The sequence below is a fragment of the Chiloscyllium plagiosum genome, unplaced genomic scaffold (genome assembly GCF_037043375.1).
Source record: "Chiloscyllium plagiosum isolate Xiang-an unplaced genomic scaffold, Cpla_swu_hap1 HiC_scaffold_26, whole genome shotgun sequence".
In the NCBI taxonomy this organism is placed as follows: domain Eukaryota; kingdom Metazoa; phylum Chordata; class Chondrichthyes; order Orectolobiformes; family Hemiscylliidae; genus Chiloscyllium; species Chiloscyllium plagiosum.
The window spans coordinates 153579-179714 of NW_028270164.1; the positions used below are offsets into that span (position 1 = coordinate 153579).

Sequence of the window (26136 nt, forward strand, 5' to 3'; positions counted from 1 at the left end):
CGACCCCGCCGAAGCGTAACCCACCCATACCCCCTACATTTACCCCTTAGCTAACACTACGGGCAATTTAGCATGGCCAATTCACCTGACCTGCACATCTTTGGACTGTGGGAGGAAACCAGAGCACCCGGAGGAAACCAACGCAGACACGGGGAGAACGTGCAAACTCCACACAGTCAGTCGCCTGAGGCGGGAATTGAACCCGGGTCTCTGGCGCTATGAGGCAGCAGTGCTAACCACTTTGCCACCGTGCCGCCCACTGTAGGAGTGAAAGGAACAGGGTGGTCATTATGAGGGACTTTAACTTCCCCAACATTGATTAGAAATGGTATAACTCTTGTACGTCGGATGGATCAGTTTTTGTCCAATGTGTACAGAAGGGTTTCCTGACATAGTTTGCCAAAGGGCCGACAAGATGGGAGGCCACACTGGGTCTGGTGCTTGGTAATGAATCAGGCCAGGTGTTTGATTTAGTTGTAGGTGAGCACTTTGGAGAGAGTGACCATGATTCAGTTATGTTTAGTTTAGTGATGGAAAGGGATAGGTACATGCCACAGGTCAAGAGTTATCGATGAGGCAAGGGCAATTATAAGGCAATTAGGCAAGAATTAGGATGCATAGAATGGGGTAGCAAAATGCAGGGGATGCAGACAATGGGAATGTGGAGCTGGTTTAAGGAACGGGGTATTGCATGTCCTTGATAGGTATGTCCCTGTCAGGCAGGGAGGAAGTGATAAGGTAAGGGAACCGTGGTTTACTACAGAAATTGCATCTTTTGTTAAGCGGAAGAAGGAGGCTTATGTGTTGATGAGACAAGATGGTTCAGATGAGGTGATGGAGAGTTACAGATCAGCTAGGAAGGATTTAAAGAGAGAGTTAAGAGCAAAGAGAGGACACGAGCAGTCTTTAGCAAATAGAATAAAGGAGGACCCTAAAGCTTTCTATATGTATGTGAGGAATAAAAGGATGACTAGGGTAGGAATAGGGCCAGTCAAAGACAAGTGGGAGGTTGAGTGTAGACCCTGTGGAGATCGGAGAGGTGCTAAACGAACAGTCCTCATCGGTTTTCACTCAGGAAAAGGAGAATATTGTAGAGGAGAAGAATGAGATACGAGACATTAGACTAGAAAAGATTGAGGTTAGCCACGAAGAGGTGTTGTCAATTCTAGAAGAAGTGAAAGTAGACAAGTCACCTGGGCTGGATGGAATTTGTCCGAGGATTCATTGGGAAGCTAGAGAGGAGATAGTAGAGCCTTTGGCTTTGATCTTTGAGTCGTCATTGTCTATAGGTTTAGTACCAGAGGTGTGGAGGATTGCAAATGTTGTGCCCTTGTTCAAGAAGGGCAGTCGAGATGACCCAGGTAATTATAGACCAGTGAGCCTTACTTCTGTTGTAAGAAAGAATTAGAAGAGATAAGATTTATTATTATCTAGCAAGCAACAATTTGATTTCAGGTATGGATTTGTCAAGGGCAGGTAGTGTCTCACAAACCTCCATTGAGATTTTTGAGAAGGTGACCAAGCATGAAGGACGGGTTGCACCTGAACTGGAGGGGTACAAATGTCCTGGGTGGGAGATTTGTTCGTGTGATTCGGGAGGTTTTAAACTAGTTTGGCAGGGGGGTGGGAATCAGAACCACATGTCTGATATGGGGTTAGTTGCAGATGGGGCAGTGACAGGATGTATTGAATCTATCAGCAAGTTTTCTCATGCGATGAAACAAAGGGATCAGTTAAAGTGTGTCTGCTTTAATACAAGGAGTGTCTGGAATAAGAGTGACTAAATTAGAACATGGATCACCACTTGGGGCTATAATGTTGTGGCCATAATGGAGATGTGGGTTCCACAAGGGCAGGAATAGTTGCTTGATGTCCCAGGGTTTAGAAGTTTTAAAAAGAACAGGGAGGATGGAAAAAGAGGAGGGGGTGTAGCATTGCTAATCAGAGAGTGCATCACAGCTACAGAAATGAAGGTTGTCGAGAAAGGTTTGTCTACTGAGTCAGTATGGGTGGAAGCTAGGATCAGCAGGGGAACAGCCATCACATTGGGGGTTTTCTACAGACCACCTAATAGCAGGAGAGAGATTGAAGATCTCATAGGAGGGTAGATTCTGGAAAAATGCAGAAGTAGCAGAGTGGTTGTTATGGGTGACTTCAACTTTCCCAATATTGACTGGAACCTCCTTAGTGCAGATGGTTTGGATGGAGCCGTTTTTGTTAGGTGTGTTCAGGAGGGTTTCCTTACTCAGTATGTAGACAGATCGATGCGGGGAGAGGCCGTTTTGGATTTGGTGCTCGGCAACGAGCCAGGACAGGTGTCAGATTTCGCGGTGGGAGAACACTTTGGTGACAGTGATCACAACTGCCTCACATTTACCATAGCCTTGGAGAGAGAAAGGAGCAGTTACTGAAGGAAGAGATTTAAATTATAGCTTTAAATTAAGGGGGGGTAGATATAGGACTGATGTTAGGGGTAGGTTCTTCACTCAGCGAGTCGTTAGTTCATGGAATGCCCTGCCAGTAACAGTGGTGGACTCTCCCTCTTTATGGGCATTTAAGAGGGCATTGGATAGGTATATGGAGGATAGTGGGTTAGTGTAGTTTAGGTGGGCTTGGATCGGTGCAACATCAAGGGCCCAAGGGCCTGTACTGCGCTGTATTCTTCTATGTTCTATGTTCTATGTTCTATTTAATTGGGGAAAAGGAAATTATGATGCTATCAGACAGGAGTTGGGAAGTACAGACTGGAAGCAATTGCTCCACAGAAAGGGCACAGCAGACATTTGGAGACTATTTAAGGAGCAGTTGTTGCGAGTGATGCATAAATTTGTTCCTCTGAGACAGGTGAGAAGGAGTAGGATTAAGGAACCTTGGATGACGAAAACAAAAGAGCTTCTTGTCAAAAGGAAGAAGGCAGCTTACATAAGGTGGAGGAAGCGAGGATCTAGAAGATTACAGGCTTACTAGAAAGCAGCTCAGAAATGGACTGAGGAGAGTCTGGAGAGGGCACGAAAAAGGCTTGGCAAGAAGGATTTGGGAGAACCCAAAGGCATTTTACTCGTACGTGAGGAATACAAGAATGATCAGGGAGAAGATAGGGCCGATCAGGGATAGCGGAGGGAACTTGTGCGTGGATTCTGAGCAGATAGGGGAAGCCCTAAATGAGTTTTTTGCTTCAGTTTTCACCAAGGAAAGGGACCTTGTTGTGAATGAGAACTTAGAGAAGCTGGGACACAGCCTTGACCAGATCAAGATTGATGAAGTTGATGTGCTAGAAATTTTGGAAAATATTAAGATTGATAAGTCCCCAGGGCCAGACTAGATTTATCCTAGGCTGCTCCAGGAAGTGAGAAAGGAAGTTGCTCAGTCGCTGATAAGATCTTTGCCTCCTCATTCTCCACTGGAGTCGTACTGGAGGATTGGAAGGAGGCGAATGTTGTTTCTCTTTTCAAGAAGGGTAATAGGGAAATCCTAAGTGGATGTGGTGTATATGGACTTCACCAAGGCATTCGATAAGGTTCCTGAAGAAGGGCTAATGCCCGAAACGTCGATTCTCCTGTTCCCTAGATGCTGCCTGACCTGCTGCGCTTTTCCAGCAACACATTTCCATCTCTGATCTCCAGCATCTGCAGACCTCGCTTTCTCCTCATTCGATAAGGTTCCTCTGGTAGGCTCATTCATGAGGTCAGAAAGTATGGGATACATTGAGTTTTGGCTATCTGGATTCAGAATTGGCTGGCTGATAGAAGGCAGAGAGTGTTACAGATGGAAAGTATTCTGCCTGGAGGTCAGTGTTGAGTGGGGTCCCGCAGGGCTCTGTTCTTTGTAGTTTTTATAAATGACTTGGATGACGAGGTAGAGGGGTGGGTTAGTAAATTTGCAGATGACACAAAGTTTGGAAATGTCGTCGAGAGTATAGAGGGCTACTGCAGGCTGCAGCGCGACATAGACAAGATGCAGAGCTGGGCTGAGAAATGGCAGTTGGAGTTCAACCTGGATAAATGCAAAGTGATGCATTTTGGAAGGTCGAACTCGAATGCTGACTATAGGATTAAAGATAGGATTCTTGGCAGTGTGGAGGAACAGAGGGATCTTGGTGTGCAAGTACATGTACACAGATCTTTGAAAGTTGCCACCCAGGTAAATAGTGCGGTGAAGAAGGCATATGGTGTACTAGCTTTTATTGGTAGAGGAATTGAGTTCCGGAGTACTGAGGTCTTGTTGCAGTTGTATAAGACTCTGGTGCGGCCGCATCTGGAGTATTGTGTGCAGTTTTGGTCGCCATACTATAGGAAGGATGTGGAGGCACTGGAACGGGTGCAGAGGCGTTTACCAGGATGTTGCCTGGTATGGTAGAAAGATCGTATGAGGAAAGGCTGAGGCACTTGGGGTTGTTTTCATTGGAGAAAAGAAGGTTTAGGGGTGACTTGATAGAGGTATACAAGATGATTAGGGGTTTAGATAGGGTCGACAGTGAGAATCTTTTGCCACTTATGGAGTCAGCTATTACAAGGGGGCATAACTTTAAATTAAGGGGGGTAGGTATAGGACAGATGTTAGGGGTAGGTTCTTTACTCAGCGAGTCGTGAGTTCGTGGAATGCCCTGCCAGTAGCAGTGGTGGACTCTCCCTCTTTATGGGCATTTAAGCGGGCATTGGATAGGTATATGGAGGATAGTGGGTTAGTATAGGTTAGGTGGGCTTGGATCGGCGCAACATCGAGGGCCGAAGGGCCTGTACTGCGCTGTATTCTTCTATGTTCTATGTACATAGATCCCTCAAAGTTGCCTCCCAAGTGGATAGGGTTGTTAAGAAAGCATATAGTGTTTTGGCTTTCATTAACAGGGGGATCGATTTTAAGAGCCACGAGGTTTTGCTGCAGCTCTACAAGTCCCTGGTGAGGCCATACTTGGAATATTGTGTCTGGCCTGGTTGCCCTACTATAGGAAAGATACAGAGGCTTTGGAGAGGGTGCAAAGAAGGTTTACCAGGATGCTGCCTGGACAGGAGGGCTTGCCTTATGAAGAAAGGTTGACTAAGCTTGGACTCTTCTCTCTGGAGAGAAGGAGGAAGAGAGGAAACCTGATCAAGGTGTACAAAATAATGCGTGGAATAGATAGAGTCAATAGCCAGAGACTTTTCCCCAGGGCAGGATTGACTGGTACGAGGAGTCATAGTTTTAAGATATTAGGAGGAAGGTATAAAGGAGACATCAGAGGTAGGTTCTTTATGCAGAGAGTTGTGAATGTGTGGAATGTGTTGCCAGCTGTGTTGGTGGAAGCAGAGTCATTGGTGACATTTAAGCGACTACTGGACATGCACATGGATAGCAGTGAGTTGAGGGTTGCGTAGGTTAGGTTACTATATTTTACATTAGGATTAAACCTCAGTACAAAATCATGGGCCAAAGGGCCTATTCTGTGAAGTACTTTTCTATGTTCTATGGTCTATATAGATGAGGGTAGGGCAGAGGACGTGGTATACATGGACTTCAGTAAAGCCTTTGATAAGGTTCCACATGGTAGGCTGTTGTAGAAAATGCATGGTATTGAGGGTGATTTAATAGTTTATTTTAGAAACTGGCTTTCTGAAGGAAGGCAGCGAGTGGTATGTGATGGAAAATATTCAACCTGGAGTCCGGTTACTAGTGATGTGCCACAAGGATCTGTTTTGGGACCACTGCTGTTTGTCATTTTTATAAATGACTTAGACACAGGCATAGGTGGATGGATTAGTAAATTTGCAGATGACACTAAAGTCGGTGGAGTAGTGGACAGTTTGGAAGAATGTTGCAGGTTGCGGGGGACTTGGACAAACTGCAGAATTGGGCTGAGAGGTGGCAAATGGAGTTCAATGCAGCTAAATGTGAAGTGATGCACTTTGGAAAGAATAGCAGGGTGACAGAGTACTGGCTCAATGGAAAGATTCTTGGTAGTATGGATGTGCAGAGGGATCTTTGAGTTCATGTACATAGATCCCTGAAAGTTGCCACTCAGGTTGATAGTGCTGTTAAGAAGGCATACGGTGTGTTAGGTTTCATTGGTAGAGGGATTGAGTTTCGGAGCCGCAATATCATGCTGCAAATATACAAAACGTTAGTATGGCCACACTTGGAATATTGTGTACAATTCTGGTCCCCATATTTCAGGAAGGATGTGGAAGCATTGGAAAAGGTGCGCAGGAGGTTTACCAGGATGTTGCCTGGTCTGGAGGGAAGGTCTTATGAGGAAAGGCTGAGAGACTTGGGTCTGATCTCATTGGAAAGAAGAAGGCTAAGAGGGAATTTGATAGAGACATACAAGATGATCAGAGGATTAGACAGGGTAGACAGTGAAATACTTTTTCCTAGGATGTTGACGTCAGCTTGTACGAGGGGGCATAACTATAAATTGAGGGGTGATAGATTTAAGACAGATGTCAGAGGCAGGTTCTTTACTCAGTGTGGTAAGGGCGTGGAATGCCCTTACCACACTGCCAATGTGCCAATGTAGTTAACTCAGCCACATTAGGGAGATTTAAGCAATCCTTGGATGATAATGGGATAGTGTAGGGGGACGAGCTGAGAATAGTTCACAGATTGGCGCAACATTGAGGGTGGAAGGGCCTGTTCTGCGCTGTATTGTTTTATGTTCTATGTTCTAATTACCTGATAGTCTTCTACCGTCAAGCCAATTTTTATATCCAGTTGGCTCGCTCTCCCTGGATTCCACTTGATCTAACCTTACTAACCACTCTGCCATGCGGTATCTTGTTGAATACTTTGCTGAAGTACATTAGACAACTAAGCAAAAGTGGTACTGCAGATGCTGGAGATTAGAGTCAAGGTTAGAGTGGTGCTGGAAAAGTACAACAGGTCAAACAGCATGGGAGGAGCAGGAAAATCGACATTTCTGGCAAAAGCCCTTCATCAGGAATTCCTTTTCTTAATCGACCTTTTTCTTGACCAAAGTCTCAAAATCTGTAGTCATCCAGTGTCCCCTATTCCTGCCAGCCTTGCCTTTCTCACTAGCTGGAACATGCTGGCTCTGAACCCGTAATCTCACTTTTGAAAACCTTATACTTGTTAGATGTCCCTTTACCTACGAACAGCCTTCCCCCAATCAACTTTTGAAAGCTTCTGTCTAATGCCATGAAAATTAGCCTTGCTCCAATTTAGAAATTTAACTTGTAAACCAGACTTATCATTTTCTATGACTATCTTAAAACTATTAGAATTATGGTCTCTGGTCCCAAAGTTCTCCCCCTACTAATTCTTCCATCACCTGTCTTGCTTTATTTCCCAAGAGGAGGTCAAGTTTTGCTTTTTCACTCGTAGATCATCTACATATTGATTAAGATTTGTTTCCAGAAAACTTAACAAATTCCTCCCTGTCCAAGCCCTTAGCAGTATGGCTGTTCCAGTCTATGTTTAGAAAGTTAAAATCCTGTACATTTACAACCCTATTATTCAACAGCAATCTACAATCTCCCTACATATTTGCTCCTCAATTTCCCACTGACTATTGGGGGGGGGGGGCATAGTACAATCCCATCAAAGTGACCACTCTTAATCCACAGTTCCACCCATACAGCCTCAATGGACAATACCTCAGGAATATACTCTCTAAGCACTGCTGTGATGTTTTCCTTAATTAAAATATCACCCCCCCCCAGCACCACCACCTTTTTCTCCTCGTCTAACCTCCAAATGGCATCTGTAACTCAGAACATGGAGCTGACAGTCCTGTCCCTCCCTCAATCATGCTTTTGTAATAGTTAGGATATCCCAGACCCATGTTCCCATCCTTACCCTGAATTCACCTGTCTTACCTGGCAGGTCTCTTGCATTGAAATAAATGCTGTTTCATTCATCAATCTTCCCTCATTCCCTGCTGTGCTCTTGAAAGCCTTGTCTATTTAAAGTATTCTTTTAACTTCAGTACTAGCCTCAACTTTCACTTTCATCTCACTACTATTTGGGATCCCACCCTCGTTTGAGTAGCTCAAGCAAATCTCCCCATCAAGATGTTGATCCCCCTCCAGTTTAGGTGAAACCTGTCCATCTTGGATAGGTCATCTATGCCCCAGAAAAGGTCCCAATAATTCAAAACTCTGAATCTCTACTCCTTCTACCTCTACACCAGCTCTTCAGCCACATATTCATCTGCCATACCCTTCTAGTCTTATTCTCATGAACATGTTGAACCATGTGGTAATCCAGAGATTACTACTTTTGAGGTGCTGCTTTTTAAACTCCTGTCTAACTCTCTTTATTCACTCTGCAGGACTTCATCCCCTTAAATGAGTGTCCTCTTATTCTGTAACTACTTCCCCGCCTAGATCTCAATTTGCACCACCAGTGGAAGCATCTTTTCAATATCTACTCTAAGTCTCTCAGAATCCTGTATGTTTCAATAACATCACTCCTCATTCTTCTAAACTATCTTGAGTAAAGGCTTAACCTATTCAGCTCTTCTTGATATGCCACCGCTTTCATCTCAGGAATCAACCTAATAAATCTCTTCTGAGAACTGCCTTCAATGCCTGTTTAACTTTAATGCAGGGTTCAAAACTGAGCACAGTACTCCAGTTGCAGCTGCACCAACCCTCTATACAGTTGTCATATTAAGTATAAACCTGGCTTGTGTACAAGATGGTTTTCTGAACCAAGACATTGAGGAACTAACTAGAGAACAGGCCATCCTAGACTGGGTATTATGCGATGAGAAAGGAATAAATGCCATTTTGTTGTGTGACACAATCGGTATGTTGGCCTTTCTGAGAAGAGGATTCCAGTAAAGAAGCAGCGATGTCTTACTGCACCTATGCAGAGCCTTGTAGAGGCCACATCTGAAATATTATGTGCAGTTTTGGTTTCCCTTATCTGAGGAAGGATATTCTTGCTATAGAGGGGATGTAGCAAAGGTTTACCAGACTGACATGAGACGAGGTTGAATCAATTAGAATTACGTTTGCTGGAGTTCAGAAGAATTAGGGGAGTTCTCATAGACACCTAACAGGACTGGACAGGGTGAACACAGGAATTATTCTCGATGACTGGGCGATATGAGGTAGGCCTTTTAGAGCTGAGATGAGAAATTTCCTGAGTTAGTTGGCCTGTTGAATTTGCTATCACAGAAGCAGTCTAAGCCAAGATATTGTGTGATTTCAAGAGGAGTTAGATATAGCACTAGGAACTAAAGGGATCAAAGAGTATGGAAAGAAAGTAGGAATAGGCAGTTTGATTTGAATGATCAGGCGTGAACATGGTGAATGGCATAGCAGGCCCGAAAGGCAGAAGGGCCCACTCCACTTTTTCTATGCATCAGCCACTAGAACTGAAGGCCATAATTCCATTTTCATTCTTAATTGTTTATTGTTCCTGCATATATTATGTTTCATACAGAAGAATTCCCCCCCCCCCCCAAAAAAAAACTACTGAGCTTCTCTCTTTTTTTGGGAGTTTCTAATCAATAGTCTGTCTTTTGATTATTCTGACCAAATTTCATGACCTTTCACTTCCTGTATTAAATGCCATCTACCAAGGTTTCGCCTACTCACTCAACCTATCTGTTGTCCAGTTGCAGTAGGCTCTTCCACCTATTTTTCTATTGCTAGTGAGTTTGGATACATTATGTCCTACCTCGCTACCAAGTCATTTATACAGATAGTAAGATGTTCAAAGATGCGCAGGTTAGTTGGATTGCCCATGCTAAATTAGCCACAGTGTCCAGGGACATGTAGGTTAGGTGAATTAGCTATGATTTATTCAGGCTTATGATCTTTGGAAGGGTCAGTGTGGACTCAGTGGGCTGAATGGCCAGCTTCCATGCTGTAGGGATTCTGGCAGTAATAAGCAAACGAGAGGTTAGGAATGACATTTATGACTAGTTATGTCTTTCCAACCTGAAAAAGACCCATTAATCCCAACCTTGTTTTCTCTGTATTAGCCAATACTCAATCCACATTAATATATTACCTCCAGTGTTACGAGCTCCCATCTTGTGCGATAACCGTTTTATGGCAAATCCAAATACACTATATTGACCAGTTGACTTTTTATCACTTCTGCTTGTAATATCCTCAAAGAATGCTACCAAATTTGACAAACATGATTTTCCTTTCACAAATCCATGTTGACTCTTTAGTTACCTTAAGCTCTTCTAAATGCCTTGTTTTTTCCCCCCTTAATAATGTACTTTAGCATTTTCTTAACATCAGATGTTAGGCTAACTGGCCTATAGTTTCCCACTTTCTGTCCCTCTCCATTCAGGGTGTAGCATGAGTAGTTTTCCAATTTGCTGAAACACTGAGTCCTGTGAAGTCTAGAATGTTTCAATAAATGCTGCCTCAATCTCTGCAGTCTCGTCCTTTTAAATACTTGGATGCAGGCCATTGGGTCCTGGTGATTTGTCTGACTTGCAATTAGTTTGCTAAGTACTTTGGCAACCTTGATAGAGGCTGTTACAAGATCTTTCCTTTCATTAACACCTTCCTTTTGATAGCTTTGGGATTGTTTACAGTGTCCTGCATCACAAAGGCGAATGCAAACTACAGGGGAACTTTGATTATTCGAACAAGATGAACTGGCCCTATTTTGTTTGGATAATTGATTATTCGGTTAATCGATTAAATGCCTTTCCTCTAGGGTTTTGAGTTTTTAAACTCTGCTCCCCGTTCAGGAGACTGCAGCAGCATGCAATACGCCTACCCGAACCCTGCCCCCCTCCGCCCGTGTCCAACACCGCTCTGCCTCTCCGACACCGCCCCGTCCCTGACACTGCCCCGCCCCCAACCCCGTCCAACACCAACCCCCTGCCCTCCGCCCCTGATACTGCCCCCGCCCCCAACCCGTCCAACAACGCCCAGACACTGCCCCACCCCCAACCCCGTCCAACACCACCCCGCCCTCAAAACCGCCCCCCACCCCCAACTGTGTCCAACACTGCCCCGTCCCCAAAACCGACCCTGCTCCCCCAAGCCAGTCCAAAACCGCCCCCCCGTCCAACACCGACCCCGCCCCCCCGCCCAACATCGCCCCTGCCCACCCGCCCTCATCCAACACCGCCCCTGCCCCCATCCCATCCAACACCACCCCTGCCCCCACCCCGTCCAACACCAACCCTGCCCCCTCGTCCAACACCGATACCGACCCCTGCCCCCGCCCTGTCCAACCACGCCCCCCGCCCTATCCAACACAGACCCCCGCCCCTGCCCCCGCCCTGTCCAACCCCGTCCCATCCAAAACCGCCCCCCACCCTGTCCAACCCCGCCGAGTCCAACACCGACCCCGGCTCTGCTCCTGCCCTCTCCAACACCGACCCCTTCCCCTGCCCACACCGACCCCGTCCCCTTGTCCAACCCCGCCCCCGCCTTTGCTCCTTCCAACACTGCCCCCATCCCGTCCAAACCCCCCCCGCCCCCGACCCCGTCCAATACAGACCCTGCCCCCCCCACCCCGTCCAACACCGAGTCTCAACCCGTCCAACACCGACCCCGTCCTCCCGCCACGTCCAACACCGACCCCGCCCCTCCGCCCCCACATCGTCCTGGCCACCACCCCGCCCCGTCCCGTTCAACACCGGCCCCCTCGTCCAGCGCCGACCCGGCCCCCTCGTCCAACGAAGTGGGAACTTAGATTTAGATTTTATTGTCACATGTACTCAAGTACAGAAGTACAGAAAAACAGTGAAAAGTGTATAATGTCACCACGCATAGTGCTATCGTAGGTACCTAGGTACAAAAAAGATTTAGGTGCAAAGTAGAGAAATGAGTGTTAAAAAGCTAGCCTAGCCAAAACACCACCATGAGCCATTGAGACACCAGCTGACATACCACCAAGTGCCCAGGCCCAGGCCCACCACGAGCCACCAACAGACCAGGCCGGAGCCCGTCAAAAGCTGCCAAGAGACCAAAGAACTGTGGGAGCAGAGTTCTTGCCTGTATTTAAGGCTGAGATAGATAAACAGCTATCCTTTATTGACGTAAGATTTTCTTGCTACAGAGGGGATGCACGAAGGTTTACCAAATTGATTCCTTGTGTGGCAAGACTGACATATGAGAAAACATTGACTTTGTTAGGATTGTATTCACTGAAAGTTTAGAGAAGTGAGGGAGACTTTCGTAGAAAACTCTGTAACTTTAACAGGACTAAACAGATTAGATGCAGGAAGGATATTCACAATAGTGGGGGGAATCCTGAACTAGGTGTCGTAGTTAAATGGTAAGGAGTAAACTTTTTAGGACTGAGATGAAGAGCAATTTCTTCACCCAGAGAGTGCTGAGCTTCAAAAAGTGAGGCTAAAACATGTGCTTCAAGAAGAGATAGATATAGTTCTTGTGGCTAAAGGGATCAAGGGATATGGGGAGGGCAGATTAGGGTATTGAGCTCAACAGTCAGCCATGATCATATTCGTTGGCTGAGTAGGCTTGAAGGGTTGAATGGCCTACTCCTCCTATCTCTGTTTCTTGATCAGATGGGGCATCAAGAGTTACAAGAAGAGGGCAGGGAAGTGGACATAAGGAATGTCAGATCAACCATTATCCTATTGAATTGTAGAATAGTCTTGAGGGTTCAACGGCCTTCTCGTAAATTAGATGAAGAAATTACTTGGAATACAACTTGATCACTTTGTGTTAAATAGCTTTTGTACTCTGACAGTTTTCTATCCATTAAATCATTTTGTTCTTATTTCCAATACAGGCACTGATGAAGCAGGATAATTTGGATGCTTATAATGAGAAAGACCCGTACAAAACAGATGATCCTCGTGAGGATGATGATGAGAATGATGATAACGATAACTCAATTGAGGCTGAAACATTTTCTTTAGAAAGGGAAGAGGTTTTGCCACCAGCGCTCCCACATGCTACTGTTGAACGATTATCACTCCCAAAGGGACTGCCTTGGGCCCCAAAAGTGAGGTAAACAGTTTCTCCTCATTGTCTATTCAGTGAGATTAACTAGACTAGATGTGTATTCTTTATTTTGGTTTCTTGACAATATATATTCCAATACAAACATTAGTGCCATTGGTAGACATAAATTAGGAGTTGTCACCACTCTTCTGCTTTCTGGAAACACTTTCTTGTATTGCCCTTTACATTTGTACAATGCATCCTCAATTGGTGAAACTGCACACTAAGGCAAGGATTTTCCACTTCTGCACTGGCTAGCCTTTGATTTTCATTCCATTTAGAATTGAGAGACAAGCCTGCTAATGAATAAGTAAATGTCAGCCTGATTATCAACACGTTCAACTGTGAAGAAAGAGAACTCCAACCTTGATCATGCTGTCATTGATAGCGAATGAATTTTATGGAGAGGACCAGGGCAGAAATGTCATCATTGCTACTCCTGACAGCAGTGCAGCACAAAACTGCTTAAAACATTGAAGGGTGAAGATGACAGACGATCCAGCAATTTTTCTTTTATTCTCTATTCTGTGTTTTTTTTTTGCAAGTGAGCTTTTAATTCAGTTTGCAGTTATTTCCATGGTTCTCTTTAGGTGGCCCAAAAGAAGTGATATTGTAAAGGGGGATAATTTATGAGCAATCTGTATGGCACCTTTTTAAAAAAAAATGATTAGTTACAGGATGTGGGTGTTGCTGGCTAGATGAGCATTTATTCCCCATCCCTTTTTGCCCTTGAGAAGGTGCTGGTACGCACCTTGCTGAACTGTTGCAGTCCATGTCAACCAGCGGTACAGTAGCTCAGTGGTTAGGACTGTTGCCTCACAGTGCCAGGGACTTGAGTTTGATTTCAGCCTTGGTAACCGTCCGTGTCCGCATGGGTTTCTGCCAGATACTCTGGTTTCCTCCCAAAGTCCAAAGATGTAGGGATGGCCACACTAAGTTACCCTGTAGTGTCTAGGAATGTGTAGGTTAGCTATGTTAAATGTGGAGTTCTGGTAATAATGCTGTTTGAAGAATCACTGCTGACTCATTGGGCCAAATGTCCTTTATCTGCACTGTAGGGGTTATATTTTGTAAAAGGATGCCCACAGTGCTTTTCAAGATTTTGGCTGAGTGACATTGAAGGAATGGCCAGTACTGTTCCACGTCACAATGGTGTGTGATATGGAGAGCAATGCTCCCAAGTGTCTGCTGTCCTTGTCCTTCTCCACAGTAAAAGTCATGGGTTTCTGAAATGCTGTCAAAAGAGCCTCGATGAGTTGGGTGTTTCTATAGATGGTGCTTAGTGCTGCTGGATGTATTGGTGGTTGAGGGAGTGAATGTTGAAGGTGTTAGGTGTGTGGCAGTCAAGCAGGCTGCTTTGTCCTGGGTGGTGGTGAACAAACATTCCTGACTTGTACTTTGTAGACTGGCTTTAATGAGGTCAAGAGGCAAGTTGCCTAATTCAGAGTTCCCAGCTGCTGACCTGCTCTTGCAGTGAGAATACTTACGTACCAACGTCCTGGGGAGGAGTTTTGTTAATGCTGTTCAGTGGTTTTAAACTAATTCAGCAGGGGGATGGGAACCAAAATTGTAGTTCGAGTATACGGGAGGTTAAGAGTAGTGAAGTCAGAACTAAGATTTCAAGATCACAAGAAGGCACCAGCAAGCAAGAAGTTGGTTTGAAGTGTGTCTACTTCAACACCAGGAGCATCTGGAATAAGGTGGGTGAATTTGCAGCATGGATTGGTATCTGATATTTCAATGTTGCAGCCATTTCAGAGACATGGGTAGAGCAGGGACAGGAATTGCAGGTTCTGGGATTTAGATGTTTCAGTAAGAACAGAGAAAATGGTGAAGGTGGGGGGTGGGAGGGGAGGGTGTGACGCTGTTAGTCGAGGACAGTATCATGGTTGCAGAAAGGGTGTTTGAGGACTCGTCAACTAAGGTAGTATGGGCTGAGATTACAAACAGGAAATGAGAGCTTACCCTGTTGGGAGTTTTCTCTCGGCCTCCAAATTGTTCAAGAGATGTAGAGGATAGGATAGCAAAGATGATCCTTGATAGGAGCAAGAGTGACAGGGTAGTTGTTATGGGGTCTTCATAACAACTTTCCTAATATTGACTGGGAATACTATATTTCGAATACTTTAGATGGGTCAGTTTTGTCCAATGTGTGCAGGAGGGTTTCCTGACACAGTATGTAAACAGGCCAACAAGGGGTGATTTGGTACTGGGTAATGAACCTGACCAAGTGTTAGATTTTAAGGTGAGTACTTTGGTGATAGTGACCACAATTCGGTAATGTTGAATTTAGTGATGGAAAGGGATAGTTATATATACCGCAGGGCAAGAGTTATAGCTGGGGAAAAGGCAATTACGATGCAATGAGGCAAGATTTAAGATGCATAGGGCTGGGGGATCCAAGATGGCGGCGACCCAGTAAGACTGAGTCTATAGTGCTCCTCCCAAGACTTGGGCACAGTGGGTCACCTACCCCCTACCAAGCTCACCAAATCATTTATAAATCATTTATAATAGTTTAGTAACTGAATTAGTGGTGTAATATTACATTTAAGCAACTTTATCCTAAGTTAAAATGACTAAAGGGAAGGGAGCCCGCAGCTCTCAGCAAGCAGGAACCCCTCCCCCACACTCTCCAGCTGCAGCAGAGGCGTCCACAGCCGCCCCGGGGGACTTACCTACAGTGGCAAGTCTTGCAGAAATGCTTTCCAAGCTTGACTCGAAGATCGATGCCTTTATCGTCGAATCCAGGAACCGTTGGGAGTCGCTGTCGGCCGCGCTGAAGAAGCACGACCGTGAAATTGAAGAAATTCAACGCCGAGTCGGAGGGGCGGAGTTAAAGGCCGCGACCTCGGAGACAACCGCTCAATCGGCCGTGGATCAGGTCCGGACTCTCGAGCAGCGAGTCCGGACCTTGGAAAATCATATTGACGACCTCGATAATCGAGGTCGTCGAAAAAATATTCGTTTGCTGGGCCTTCCCGAACAGGAAGAGGAAGGCCAGCTTACAGCATTCCTGGAGCAGTGGCTGCCACAACTTTTAAATCTGCAAGCTGGATCAGGCCAGGTAAGGGTGGAATGGGCCTACCGGGTAGCAATACGCGGGCCCAGCTCGAACCAGCGCCCACGCCCGGTCCTGTTCCGGCTGCAGAGCTACAGGGAGAGGCAGATACTCCTAGAAGCCTCTAGAAATCTCGGAAAAGACCCCCAAGCTATGATCTACAAAGGATCCAAGATCATGCTATTTCAGGACTTTTCCCCGGCTCTGGTTCGAAAGAGGAAGGCATTCGACGAGGCGAAGAAGCGTTTAAGGGACTTAAATGTACAGTACTCCTTACGCTACCCAGCGATGTTACGCTTTAACCATGAAGGATCTGTATATAACTTTGGATCACCAGAAAAGGCTAAGGAATTCTTGGACTCTCTTAGATAAACTGTAGGACATAATGGATGTTGGTCTGCCTTCCCCCCCCCCCGTTTTGGTTTATATCCCCTCCCTTTTGTTTTCTTACCTTATTGCTTAATATTATTATGGGGGGTGGGGAGAGGGATTTGATTTTCTCCCCCCCCCCCCCCCCCCCTTGGAGTTGTTTTCTGTTATTATTTTATGTATATATGAGGGGTGTATGTATATGTGTGTGTGTATGTATGTATATATATATATATATATATATATGTATGTGTATGTATATATATGTATATATAAGTTGGGGGATTTGGTTAATGTTGGTGGGGGGAGGTGGTTACCTTATTCGATTTTACCTCTGTCTTTAGGAGCGGGGTTGTTTTTCCCTTTGTTATTTTGTATTATCATATTTAATTATTATTTGTTGAACTGGTAATTTTATAGTTATATGTTTATATATGGTATTAACATTACCAAATATACCCAGGTGTTGGTAGGGGTGGGGGTGGGGTGCTCACTGTTAACTCTAGCTTTGTATTATATTTGAATTTTCCTCACTTTATTGAGGAGTGCCTGGGTCAAGGGTGGGGCATTGGTTGGGAGAGGATATGAGGGATTTTTGGAGAGGAAGTGATGCCCCCTGGGAACAAGGGGGAAAGTCTCCACTTAGATACGTTTTATATTTTTTTTATTTAGAAATAGTTTTTTACTGTATTGTTGTGGGTGTATTAAAGAGGGTTTATTTTTGTAAATTTTACATGTTCCATGCTCGGGATGTTCTGGATAGGGTTCCCCCTCCCGAGGGGTCTCGGATTGGCCCAGAGGCTTATGGTTGATCAATCGGTTAAGTGGTGCACCTGGAATGTCAAAGGGAGTAATTCGCCACTTAAAAGGAAAAAAATATTATCAAATCTTAAGAAGGAAAGAGTTGATATAGCTCTCCTACAGGAGACGCATCTGTCAGATAAAGAACACTTGAAATTACGACAGGGCGGATTTGATCAGGCCTTTTTTTCTTCTTTTAGCTCAAAAAGCAGGGGAGTTGTTATTCTTGTTCGGAAGAATTTCCCTTTCAAAATCCTAAAGCAGATAAAAGACGAATCTGGACGATATATCTTGATTAAAGCTCTCATAAATGGAGAGGAATATGGGATTTTAAATTTGTACTGCCCCCCGGCACACCCCTTTAAATTTATAACAGAAGCCTTCTCAAAATTGATGGCTTTTGATGCCCGTCATATAATTATAGGGGGAGACTTTAATTGTATTATGGATCCGGAAATAGACAGGATTCCCAAGAGTACTGCAGGAGTATCTCCCAGATCTAGACAATTGATGGATCTGAACAAAGAATTAGGATTAGTAGATGTATGGAGATGTCTTCATCCACAGGGTAGAGATTTTTCTTTCTACTCTAATCCACATAAATGTCATACCAGAATTGATATGTTTTTTGCCCCCTCAATTTTTTTAAATTCCATATCATCCTGTAAAATAGGTAATATAGCAATTTCTGACCACGCTGCTGTATATATGGAAACTAAGGCGAGGAACAGTGGGACATCCCCTCGGCATTGGCGTATGGACCCCTTCTTAATGAAAGATAGTAAATTTGTAAAGTACTTCTCTCTAGAATTTAAAACTTTTTTAGAAATTAATTCAGGTACAGCTAGCAACCCGTCAATGATGTGGGAGACCATCAAAGCTTACACGCGAGGCTTGATCATCTCCTACTCAGCGACCCAGAAGAAATTAAAAGGAGAACAACAGCGTTTGCTTGAAGCCCGCTTAAAAGCGGCTGAAACAGCATACACTGATAGACCTTCTATTATTAAATTGCAAAGGATTACAGCTCTTAGGACAGCTCTAAATACTACACTTACTCAAACGGCTAAGAGGGAAATATTATTTGCAAAGCAAAGATTATATGAATATGGCGACAAACCGGGTAGATACTTAGCATTTCTTGCAAAGAAAAAAAAGGCCCCTCAGACTATTATGTCTATCAAGGAAAGTACGGGTATTTTGACTCATGATCATAAAAAGATTAATGCGACCTTTAGAAAATTCTATTCTGAGTTATATAAATCACAGGATTGTGAAGATAGGGCGAAGAGGATGCAGTCATTTTTTAAAAATTTGACTTTTCCAGACCTAACTCCGGAACAAGTATCGGTCCTAAATGCTCCTCTTACACCCCAAGAAATAGTTGATGCAATTAGGCACCTTCAAAATGGTAAGACGCCGGGCCCAGATGGCTTTCAAGCTGAATTCTATAAAGAATTTACAGAAATACTGGTTGGTCCACTTATGGACATGTATAACTATGCATATAGTCAGGGCTGTCTCCCGCCTTCGCTGAAAGAGGCAAATATCTCTCTTATCCTCAAAAAAGGAAAGGACCCAGAAGATTGTACATCATACAGACCAATATCCTTGCTAAATGTAGATTTTAAAATCCTCTCTAAAACGTTAGCACTGAGATTAGAAAGGATACTGCCACATATTATAAAGGAGGATCAGACGGGGTTTATTAAGGGCCGTAGATCATCCAATAATGTTAGAAGGGCTCTGAATATGATTCAAGCTTGTCATCAGGGAAAGATACCAGGAGTAGTGGTTTCATTAGACGCGGAAAAGGCATTTGATAGGGTCGAATGGTCATATTTGTTTTACACATTGGAGAGGTTTGGTGTTGGACAGGTGTTTACCAAATGGATCTCAACATTGTATAGTGATCCCAAAGCAGTTGTGGTTACCAATGGATTAGGCTCGGATAGCTTCAGTGTGGGTAGGGGCTGCCGTCAGGGATGTCCCCTCTCGCCATTGTTATTCACGCTAATAATTGAACCACTAGCAGAAGCTATACGAGCTGATCCTAATATAGTGGCCCCAAGGATTGGTACAGGTAAACATAAAATTACCCTTTATGCAGATGATGTTCTTCTATTCCTCAGTAACCCTTTGATGTCCATACCTCGCTTAATCCAAGTTATTAATACATTTAGTGCATTCTCAGGCTATAAAATTAATTTTTCAAAATCGGAAGCTATGCCAATGGGTGGCCTTGCTGTGATACCCCGCTTAGCGGACGGTTCCCTTTTTCCCTTTCGCTGGTCCCTGGAGGGTTTCTTATATTTAGGCATTTTTATTACTCCAGTATTTGGTCAGTTGTATAAGGCTAATTTTGTGTATTTATTGGAAAGGATAAGGCAGGACCTCCAGCGATGGGGAGACCTGCCAATTTCCTGGCTGGGTAGAATAGCATTAATCAAAATGAATATCCTGCCCCGTCTCCTATATCCTATGGGAATGCTTCCGGTGATGCTGCCGAGGACAGCTTTATGTAAATTATACGGCTGGCTGAGTTCCTTTATCTGGAACCATAGGCGGCCCCTCATTAAGCTGAAGAAGCTACAGCTTCCACAGGCAAGGGGTGGATTGGACTTCCCAGATTTTAGGAAATATCAATTAAGTTCCCTATTAAGTTATATAGCTGATTGGGTCTTGTCTGATCCACAATCAATCTGGTTGGACATCGAGGCTTCTCAAGTAAAATACCCACTTATTAACCTTTTATTCTCAGACAAGAGGAAAATCATTACAGATCACTGTAAAAACCCTATAATACTGAATACAATCAAGGCTTGGAATATAATGCGGCAAAATGAGGGTAATTCACATAAAACATCCCCCTATGCACCGATAGTGGGAGCATGGGGATTCCAACCGGGGTTAACAGATGCCACTTTTAAACTCTGGAGAGCCAGGGGTATCTCATGTCTTGGGGATTTATTTAAAGATGGGGTCCTGATGTCTTTCGGACAGCTGCGTCAGAAATTCGGATTACCCAATGGAGACCTCTTTCAATACTTCCAAATTCGAGATTTTATACAGAAGAAGACTACGTTATTAGATAGTCTTTATAAATCCGATAGAGAATGTAGTGTCCTACGACCAGTGGGGGTATCTTCCGTCAGTAATATTTATCATTTGCTACATGATGAAGTATCGGGAGATATGGATAATCTGCTTAAAACATGGGATCAGGATCTGGGACTAGAAATCTCCACAGAAACGTGGAATGATATCTGGGAAAATGCTAGAAGAATTACTATTTGTAACAGAACCCAGGCTATCCAGCTGAAGATACTTCATAGGGCCCATATAGCACCGGTTCGATTGGCAAAATTTAAGGCAGGAGCATCTCCAATGTGTCCTAAATGCAAAATAGAGGTGGGCACTCTTGTACATTGCTTATGGACCTGTCATAAGATCCGTGGATATTGGACTAAAGTAGCAAGTACCCTGACAGAAATTTTAGGAACGGAAATAAAAGTGGACCCCGTATCTCTCCTCTTGGGCTTTTCGAACTTTCCCTCCCTGGACACGTACGGGAAGAGACTATTTTCTATTCTTTCTTTCTGTGCAAGGAAAAATATTTTGATGAACTGGGTGGCGGAGGGCCCCCCTGGACTTTCAAATTGGCACAGACTAATTATGGAATGTATTCCCCTTGACTTCCTTACAAATATGGTGCACCGAAAGACCGAATTATTTTATAAAATATGGCAGCCCTTTTTGAATTACATAAATACAGATATTTCGGCTATCCTAACAAGGGCTTTTATTTAATTGAGATTACAAACCTGGCTGGTCCGGGGCCCCTCGGGGGAGGAATCCCGCACGAATACGGGTTTTATCATATCTGATGTTAACACATCCCGAGCATGTAAGAGACTTAAATATACACCCTGGTTAGTTGTAGGTTAGATTAGTAGATAGTTGAGTTTTGTCTGTTTGTTTTTTTTTGTTGTTTTTATTTTCTTTTTTTTTCGGTTTTTTTTTGTTGTTTTGTTTTTTTTTGTTGTCAAATTTTGGCTATTGTATATTTGAGCTAATTGTATATCAATGTTTATATCTGAGAGTTTTGTTTATTTTTGTAAACTTGTAAAAATGTTAAATCTCTAATAAAAATATCTATAAAAAAAAAGATGCATAGGATGAGGAAGGAAGCTGTAAGGACTGGGCCCAATTGAAATGTGGAGTTTATTCAAGGACCAGCTGCTGCAGGTCTGTGATAAGTATGTACCGGTCAGGCAGGGCAGAAGTTGTCGTGAGTAGGAGCTGTGGTTTACTAAGCAAGTTGAATCTCTTGTCAAGAGGAAGAAGGCGGCTTATGTTAGGATGAGATGTGAAGACTCAGTTAGGACGCTTGAAGGTTACCAGTTAGCCAAGATACACCGAAAGAGAGGGCTCAGAAGAGCCAGAAGGGAACATGAGAAGTCGTTGGCAGATAGGATCAAGGAAAATCCTAAAGCTTTTTATCGGTATATCAAGAATAAAAGAATGACTGGTTAAGATTAGGGCCAATCAAGCATTGTAGTGGGAAGTTGTGCGTGGAGTCGGAGGAGATGGAAAAGTGTTAAATGAATACTTTTTGTCAGTATTCACACTGGAAAAAGACAATGTGTTCGAGGAGAATATTGAGATACAGGTTATAAGACTAGATGGGATGAGGTGCATAAGGTGGAGATGTTAGCAATTCTGGAAAGTGTCAAAATAGCTAAGTCCCCTGGGCCAGATGGGATTTATCCTCTGATTTTCTGGGAAACCAGGGAGGAGATTGCTGAGCCTTTGGCTTTGATCTTTGTTGTCATTATCTACAGGAATAGTGCCAGAAGACTCCAGGATAGTAGATGTTGTTCCCTTGTTCAAGAAGGGAGTAGAAACAACCCTGGAAATTATAGACTTGCGAGCCTTACTTTGGTTGTGGATAAAGTGTTGGAAGTGGTTATAAGAGATAGATTTATAATCGTCTAGGAAGGAATAAGCTGATTAGGGATAGTCAACACGGTGAGGTGGTGCCTCACAAACCTATTGAGTTCTTTGAGAAGGTGACCAAACAGGTGGATGAAAGTAAAGCAGTTGATGTGGTGTATATGGGTTTCAGTAAGGTGTTTGATAAGGTCCCCCATGGTAGGCTATTGCAGAAAATACAGAGGCATGGGATTGAGGGTGATTTAGCAATTTGGAACAGAAATTGGCTAGCTGAAAGAAGACAGAGGGTGGTGGTTGATAAGAAATATTCATCCTGGAGTTCAGTTACTAGTAGGGTACTGCAAGGACCTGTTTTGGGGCCATTGCTGTTTGTCATTTTCATAAATGACCTGGATGAGGGTATAGAAGGATGGATTGGTAAATTTGCAGATGACACTAAAGTTGGTACAGTTGTGGATAGTGATGAAGGATGTAGGTTATAGAGAAACATAAATAAGCTGCAGAGCTGGGCTGAGAGGTGGCAAATGGAGTTTAATGCAGATAAGTGAGAGGTGATTCACTTTGGAAGGAGTAACAGGAACAAAGAGTACTCGGCTAATAGTAAGACTCTTGGTAATGTAGATAAGCAGAGAGATTTGTGGCCAGGTACATAGGCCCTTGAAAGTTGCCACCCACGTTGACAGGGTTGTTAAGAAGGCATATGGTGTGTTATAGTGTCATAGAAATGTACAGCATGGAAACAGACCCTTTGGTCCAACCCGTCCATGCCGACCATCTATCCCAACCCAATCTAGTCCCACCTGCCAGCACCCAGCCCATATCCCTCCAAACCCTTCCTATTCATATACCCATCCAAATGCCTCTTAAATGTTGCAATTGTACCAGCCTCCACCACTTCCTCAAGCAGCTCATTCCATACATGTACCACCCTCTGTGTGAAAAGTTGCCCCGTAGGTCTATTTTATATCTTTCCCCTCTCGCCCTAAACCTATGCCCACTGGTTCTGGACTCCCCAACCCCAGGGAAAAGACTTTGCCTATTTACCCTGTCCATGTCCCTGGTAATTTTGTAAATCTTTAGAAGGTCACCCCTCAGCCTCTGAGGCTTGAGAGAAAACAGCCCCAGTCTGATCAGCCTCTCCATATAGCTCAAATCCTCCAACCCTGGCAACATCCTTGTAAATCTTTTCTGAACCCTTTCAAGCTTCACAACATCTTTCAGATAGGAAGGAGACCAGAATTGCACGCAATATTCCAACAGTGGCTAACCAATGTCCGCAACATGACCTCCCAACTGCTGTACTCAATACTCTGACCAATAAAGGAAAGCATACCAAACACCACCTTCACTATCCTGTCTACCTGCGACTCCAATTTCAAGGAGCTATGAATCTGCACTCAAAGGTCTCTTTGTTCAGCAACACTCCCTAGGACCTTACCATTAAGTGTATAAGGCCTGCTAAGATTTGCTTTCCCAAAATGCAGCACCCCTCATTTATCTGAATTAAACTCTATCTGCCACTGCCATTGGCCCATCTGGTCAAGATCCTGTTGTAATCTGAGGTAACCCTCTTCACTGTCTACTACACCTCCAATTTTGATGTCATCTGCAAACTTACTAACTGTATCTTTTATGCTGGCATCCAAATCAGTTATGTAAATGACAAAACGTAGAGGACTCAGCACCAATCTTTGTGGCACTCCACTGGTCACAGGCCTCCAGTCTGAAAAACAACCCTCCACCACCACCCTCTGTTTTCTACCTTTGAGCCAGTTCTGTATCCAAATAGCTAGTTCTCCCTGTATTCCCTGAGATCTAACCTTGCTAATCAGTCTCCCATGGGGAACCTTGTCGAGCACCTTACTGAAGTCCATAAAGATGACATCTACCGCTCTGCCCTCGTCAATCCTCTTTGTTACTTCTCGAGAAAACTCAATCAAGTTTGTGAGACATAATCTCCCACGCACAAAGCCATGTTGACTCTCCTGAATCAATCCTTGCCTTTCCAAATACATGTACATCCTGTCCCTCAGGATTCCCTCCAACAACTTGCCCACCACTGAGGTCAGGCTTACTGGTTTATAATTCCCTGACTTGACCTTACCAAACTTCTTAAACAGTGGCACCACGTTAGCCAACCTCTAGTCTTCTGGCACCTCACCTGTGATTATCGCTGATACAAATATCTCAGCTAGACACCCAGCAATCACTTCTTCAGCTTCCCACAGAGTTCAAGGGTACACCTGATCCGGTCCTGGGCATTTATCCATCTTTAGGCGTTTCAAGACATCCAGCACTTCCTCCTGTGTAATACGGGCATTTATTGATAGAGAGATTGAGTTTGAGTCATGAGATCATGCTGCAACTGTACAAAACTCTGGTGTGGCCACATTTGGAGTATTGCATACAGTTCTGGTCACCGCATTATAGGAAGGATGTGGAAGCTATGGAAAGAGTTCAGGGGAGATTTACTAGGATGTTGCCTGGTATGGAGGGAAGGTCTTTATGAGGAAAGGTTGAGGGGCTTGAGACTGTTTTTGTTAGAGAGGAGGCGGTTGAAGGTGTCTTGAGGCATGTAAGATAATCAGGTGGAGTAGATAGGTTGGACAATGAGAACCTTTTTCCTCAGAAGGCGATGGCCAGCACGATGGGCCGTAGCTTTAAATTGAGGGGTGATAAATATAGGACAGATGTCAGAGGTAGTTTCTTTATTACTCAGTGGTAGGTGTGTTGAATGCACTGCCTGCAACGGTGGTAGACTAGCCTACTTCAAGGGCATTTACATGGTCATTGAATAGGCATATGGATGAGAATGGAATAGTGTATATTAGATGGGCTTCAAATTGATTCCACAGGTCAGCACAATATTGAGGGGCGATGGGCCTGTACTGCGCTGATATATTTTATGTTCTATATGGTTGATCAGTTCACTTTCTGGTTATTGCTAACCTCCAGGGTGGAGGACTCAAGTTTAGTAATGCCATTGAATGTCAAGAGATGATGGTGGGATTCGTTTTTTGGAGTCATCAAATGTGACTTGTTACTAAACATTCTAATTCTGAATGTTGCCCAGATTTTGCTGCATTTGGACATGCACTGCTTCAGTATCATGAACGGGAGCGAATACCCCCCTCTTGACCTTATGATGAAATCGAGGTCCTTGGTGAAGCAGCTGAGGGTGATTGGGCCTAGAACACCACCCTGGAGAATTCTGACAGTTATATCCCATGTCTGAAATGATTGACTTTCAACAACCACAGCCATCTTCCTGTGTGCTAGGCATTACTACAACTAGTGAAGGGTTTTCTTCCCTGATTCCCGTTTTGCTGGAGCTCGATGATACCACATTGTTAAAATGCAGCCTTGATGTCAAGGGCAGTCACTCTCACCTGACCTGTGGAATTCAGCCCTTTTGTCCACATCTCGATCGTGTTATGAGTTCAACAGTTCAGGTGGAATCCAAACTTAATGTCAATGGATCCATTATTGTTGAATAAAAACCACTTGATGGCATTGATCGTGATATTTCCATTGCTTTGCTGTTGACCGTAAGTATACTGATGGCGTGGTTTTTGGCCATGTTAGATTTTCCCTTTTTGTGGATCGTACATACCAAAGTAATGTCGCATATCGTTCGATGGATGCCAGTTTTGTAATTGTATTGGAACAAGTTATCTCAGAGTACTGGTAGTTTTGATTACAAGACTTAATCAGTATTCCTGAGCCCATAGCAATGAAATTCTGCAAAAATAGTTTCTTGATATCATGTGGACTGAATTGATTTGTTCATGCAGTTTACAGGGGTCACTGGAATACATTGACCAAATGATAATGATATAATTGTAGTTCCTTACCAAAATGGAACCAAAGACCCTTTTACTTTTGCTAACTGGTGTTTCAAATGGAAACCTGAGTCACTTGAATTTTTTGGTGTTTTCTTGCCCTCATGATTATGATGAGTTTTTTCCTCCACAGAGAAAAAGACATTGAAACGTTTTTGGAATCCAGCAGGAGTAAGTTCATCGGTTATACTTTAGGCAAGTGAGTATCCAA

General features: G+C 44.0%; 1 protein-coding gene across 1 annotated transcript in view; it reads left to right on the forward strand.

Annotated features, from left to right (window-relative positions):
• Positions 1-26136, forward strand: part of strip1 (striatin interacting protein 1) — a 215805-nt gene that overhangs the window by 80994 nt on the left and 108675 nt on the right. Inside the window, exons 10-11 of the mRNA XM_087973399.1 lie at positions 12682-12902; positions 26059-26124. Of these exons, the coding sequence (XP_087829525.1) occupies positions 12682-12902; positions 26059-26124 (287 nt within the window). The remainder of the gene's footprint in view (positions 1-12681; positions 12903-26058; positions 26125-26136) is intronic.